Genomic DNA, 3,437 nt, shown 5'->3' on the forward strand with positions numbered 1-3,437 from the left:
GAATGTGTGGGGGCAGGCGGGCGTGTGTGGGCCTGCGGGGTGCTGCTCTGTGTGGGCGTGTTTTGCGGGCCCCGAGACGGGTGCGTGGTGCGGGGCGGTAGAGGCTTCAGTGCCGCAGCTGGAGGAGGGTCAGGCGGACACAGGACCGTCCCAGGCTCACCCACCACCGGGATCAGCCAGGACCCAGAGGGGCCCTCATGCGGTAAGTGACACCAACTCACCCCCGACACGTGGCAGGGCCCGGGCAGGCAGCCTCTGTCCCAGACCCACCACTTGCCAACTGTGCCCTTCGCCAGAAGCATGGCGCCCGGCCTCGTGCACGGAAGTAGGTGTGGAGTCCTGGGGCCGACAGGCCGGTGTGGCCTGGGGGGTTGGAGGGCTTCCCCAGCCGCTTCATCCCTTTTCCAGACAAGATCCTTCCTGGGCTCCTCCCCCGGCCTCAGGAGGCAGGTCCCAGCAGGATGAGCCCAGTAGGTCCCGATGGGTCCTGGGATGGAGTGGTCCTGTCCTTCAGGGTTCTTGCCTCTGTCCCACATGCCCTGTGACCTTGCTGGACCCAAAGCACCCTCGTCTCCATCCTCAGAGGAGGTGAGGGCTGGCACAAAGGAGGCAGGAGTGGGGACAGTCACTCCAGGGAGCCCTAGGCACTGGGTTCCTGGCCTCCTGCTGAGAAGTCTCCAGCCTCCCACCGGCCATAATGGGGCTGAGATGGGGTGGGCATCTCCCTGGTCCTTCCATGCCATTCCTGGACTCTGGTTTGCCAACCTGCCCGCCTCCCTCCTGAGCTGCACCCCGGCCCTCTTGGCCAGCTGGGGCCAGTTCTCACCTCCACCCCGTCTGGCACGAGAGAAAACTGGCCCAGGTTGATGAGTGGGAGTGTGAGGGTCAGCCAGGCCAGGGGGAATCAGGACGGAGTGAGCCAGGAGTGGGACTCCCGACATCAGGCCTGTGGCGTCGCTTTCCCCCCGTGTCCCTACACATAGCACCTGGGGCCTTAGAGAGGCCCCCCAGCTCCGTGCCTGGGCACTGCCCCTAACACTCCGACCCTTCTCCACGAAGAGACGCAGCCCCTGGGAGCACTACCGGCTGGCAGAGCGATGCCTCACAACTCCAGCCACGGGGTCGGCGTGGTCCGTGGGGGTAAGCACCTCTTGCCCCACATTTGGGCACTGGGCAGGATGGAAGTAGCCAAGGTAGGTAAGTCACACACAAGGTCGGTCGTGGGCTCTGGAGTTCTTGTCCGCGGTGCCTGCACAGGATTGTGGGAGCAGCTGGCCTCCAGGCAGAAGGAAGGAAGCAGCAGCATTTACGTGCCTTCCGGTTCAGCTTCATTTTGCGAAACGTGTACAAGGTGTCCTGTGCACGGAGGCCCTATGGAGACCGCCATGAATCAAGGCGGCTGGGAAGACAGGACACACAGGTCAGGCCACAGGAGACAGAAGAGGTGCAACTAGAGGCAGAAACGGGGAAAACCAGGAGAGGTCCTGGAAGCTTCCCACATAGATCCCTTCCAGGTGGACAGGCAGGGAAGGCGGAACAGCAAGTGCAGGCACCTGGGAGGCCCGGAGAAGGAAGGGCAGCTCTGGGAAGGGTGGTGAGCAAAGGGAGGCTATGGGAGATGAGCAGGGGAAACGGCCAGTCCGCTCTGGATGCTGTGCTTTGAGCTTTTATTATAATTTTAGTTTTACCTGAAATTTACCATTCTATTCGAGGTTCTTAAATTGCATTTTTTGAAAATGTATTTTTATTGATTTCAGAGAGGGAGAGGAGAGAGAGAGAGAGAGAGAGAGAGAAACAGAAACATCAGTGATGAGAGAGAATCATGGATTGCCTGCTTCCTGCACACCCCCAACCGGGGGTCGCACCCACAATCCAGGCATGTGCCTGGGGATTAAACCGTGACCTCCTGATTCATAGGTTGATGCTCAACCACTGAGCCACACTGTCCAGGCATGTATGAGCTTTTGACTACAGAGGAGGGACTGTATTTCAAATCTTTTGGCAGCCAAGTCTAGGTGAGGCCGCCCAGGGACCTAGCCTGGGTTCCTTGCCCCTGACCCGGTCCCTCCTTCCGCAGATAAGACCTGGAAGGAGCAGGACAGGGACAGGGAAGGAGCGTGGAGAGGCGAAGCAGGCGGCCTGGCCTGGAATGCCTCCTCCCCATTCCCTCCTGAGTCTCCAGGGGCCGCAGGCAGCAGCATCCCTGTCTACTGTGCCCTCCTGGCCACCGTGGTCCTCGGTCTGCTTGCCTACGTGGCCTTCAAGTGGTAGGTGGCCTGGGGACTGCCCTGTGGGACCCCTTCCCGTCTGGACTCCCAGCCAGCTCCCCGTCTCAGTGAAGGTCGGAGCTGGTTGGCAGGGCCCTTGCTCCCACAGCTGGCGCTCCCATCAACAAAGACAGCAGCTGGCCAAAGCTCGGGCTGCAGAGCTGGGCGTCCTCGACAGGGACCCGAGGCACGGGGAGAGCAGTGTCTTCCTGGACTCTCCGAGCTGCCTGGCGCCCTGTGCCCTCAGCCAGGGTGAGTCCCTTTCCCTGGGGAGCAGGGACCTAGCTCTGCCCGCCGCCCAGCCCATCTGACCCTTGTGTCTCCCACCCAGGGCCCCATCCGGAGCTCGGCCGCCGGCTTTACCTCCATCTCCCTCAGCAGCAGCAAGAGGAAGTGGAGCGGCTCCTGGGAGTGTCGGGCGACCTCGACAAGGGCTGGCAGGGCCTGGCAGGCCGCCTGGGCTACCAGACGGAGGCTGTGGAGACCATGGCCCAGGGCCAGGCGCCTGCCTGCGCCCTGCTGAGGGACTGGGCTGTCCAGGGAGGCAGTGGCGCTACCCTCAGGGTGCTGGAGGACGCCCTGGCCGCCATGGGCCGTGAAGACGTGGTCCGGGTCCTGGGCCTCCCGCCTGAGGGCTGCTCTGTGGTGTGAGCTAGGCCCCCCACAGCCTGGCCTCGTGGGGTGCAGCCCTGTGCTCCCTACCACGCCCTCTCCCATGCCCTTCCTTTCATGGGCTTCCTGGCCTGGGTGGGCCCAGCCTGCTCCGTTCTGGAGGGACTCAGAAGGTGCAGCCACCACCCCCCTCCCCTGGCCCCATGTCCCTCTGAGACAGAGACCAGGATCTGGGGGAGCGGCCTGCCCTCCTGCTCCCTGTCCCCTTCCCTTCCTTGGCCTGAACTGTTTTTCTACTTTTGTATCCATAGTAAAGGCAGCTCGGTTACTGCGCAGGCTCTGTCTGACTCCGTGGGCCTGTGAGGCAGCGGGTGGCTAGGACGGGGTCCTGAGTTATGCGAGGAACCTGGGCTGCAGGCCGCGTGCTCCCGTGCAGGAGGCAGGAGCTGTGGGGCTCGGCGCTGAGTTCGCCTCCTGCACCTGCCGTGCCCGGGCGGGGTCGTGCTGGAGCTGTTACTTTCTCAACTCTAGCCTCCTCCGCCGGAGAACAGGGAGGAG

The 3,437-nt window shown here is 63.0% G+C and overlaps 1 protein-coding gene across 2 annotated transcripts; it reads left to right on the plus strand.

Annotated features, from left to right (window-relative positions):
* Positions 1-6: 6 nt before the first annotated feature.
* Positions 7-3,210, plus strand: LOC102769721 (death domain-containing membrane protein NRADD-like). Of its 2 annotated transcripts, XM_015568322.1 has the most exons (5): positions 7-202; positions 1,060-1,140; positions 2,078-2,267; positions 2,377-2,519; positions 2,599-3,210. In XM_015568322.1, the coding sequence occupies exons 2-5, from the start codon at positions 1,098-1,100 to the stop codon at positions 2,916-2,918; spliced, it is 696 nt and encodes a 231-aa protein (XP_015423808.1). In that variant the 5' UTR covers positions 7-202; positions 1,060-1,097; the 3' UTR covers positions 2,919-3,210. The 2 variants fall into 2 exon arrangements, with proteins under 2 accessions (XP_015423808.1, XP_015423809.1); XM_015568323.1 differs by having other exon boundaries at positions 7-1,140; positions 2,377-2,497; positions 2,598-3,210.
* Positions 3,211-3,437: the final 227 nt, after the last annotated feature.

Source organism: Myotis davidii, unplaced genomic scaffold (genome assembly GCF_000327345.1).
Source record: "Myotis davidii unplaced genomic scaffold, ASM32734v1 scaffold663, whole genome shotgun sequence".
Classification (NCBI taxonomy): Eukaryota; Metazoa; Chordata; class Mammalia; order Chiroptera; family Vespertilionidae; genus Myotis; species Myotis davidii.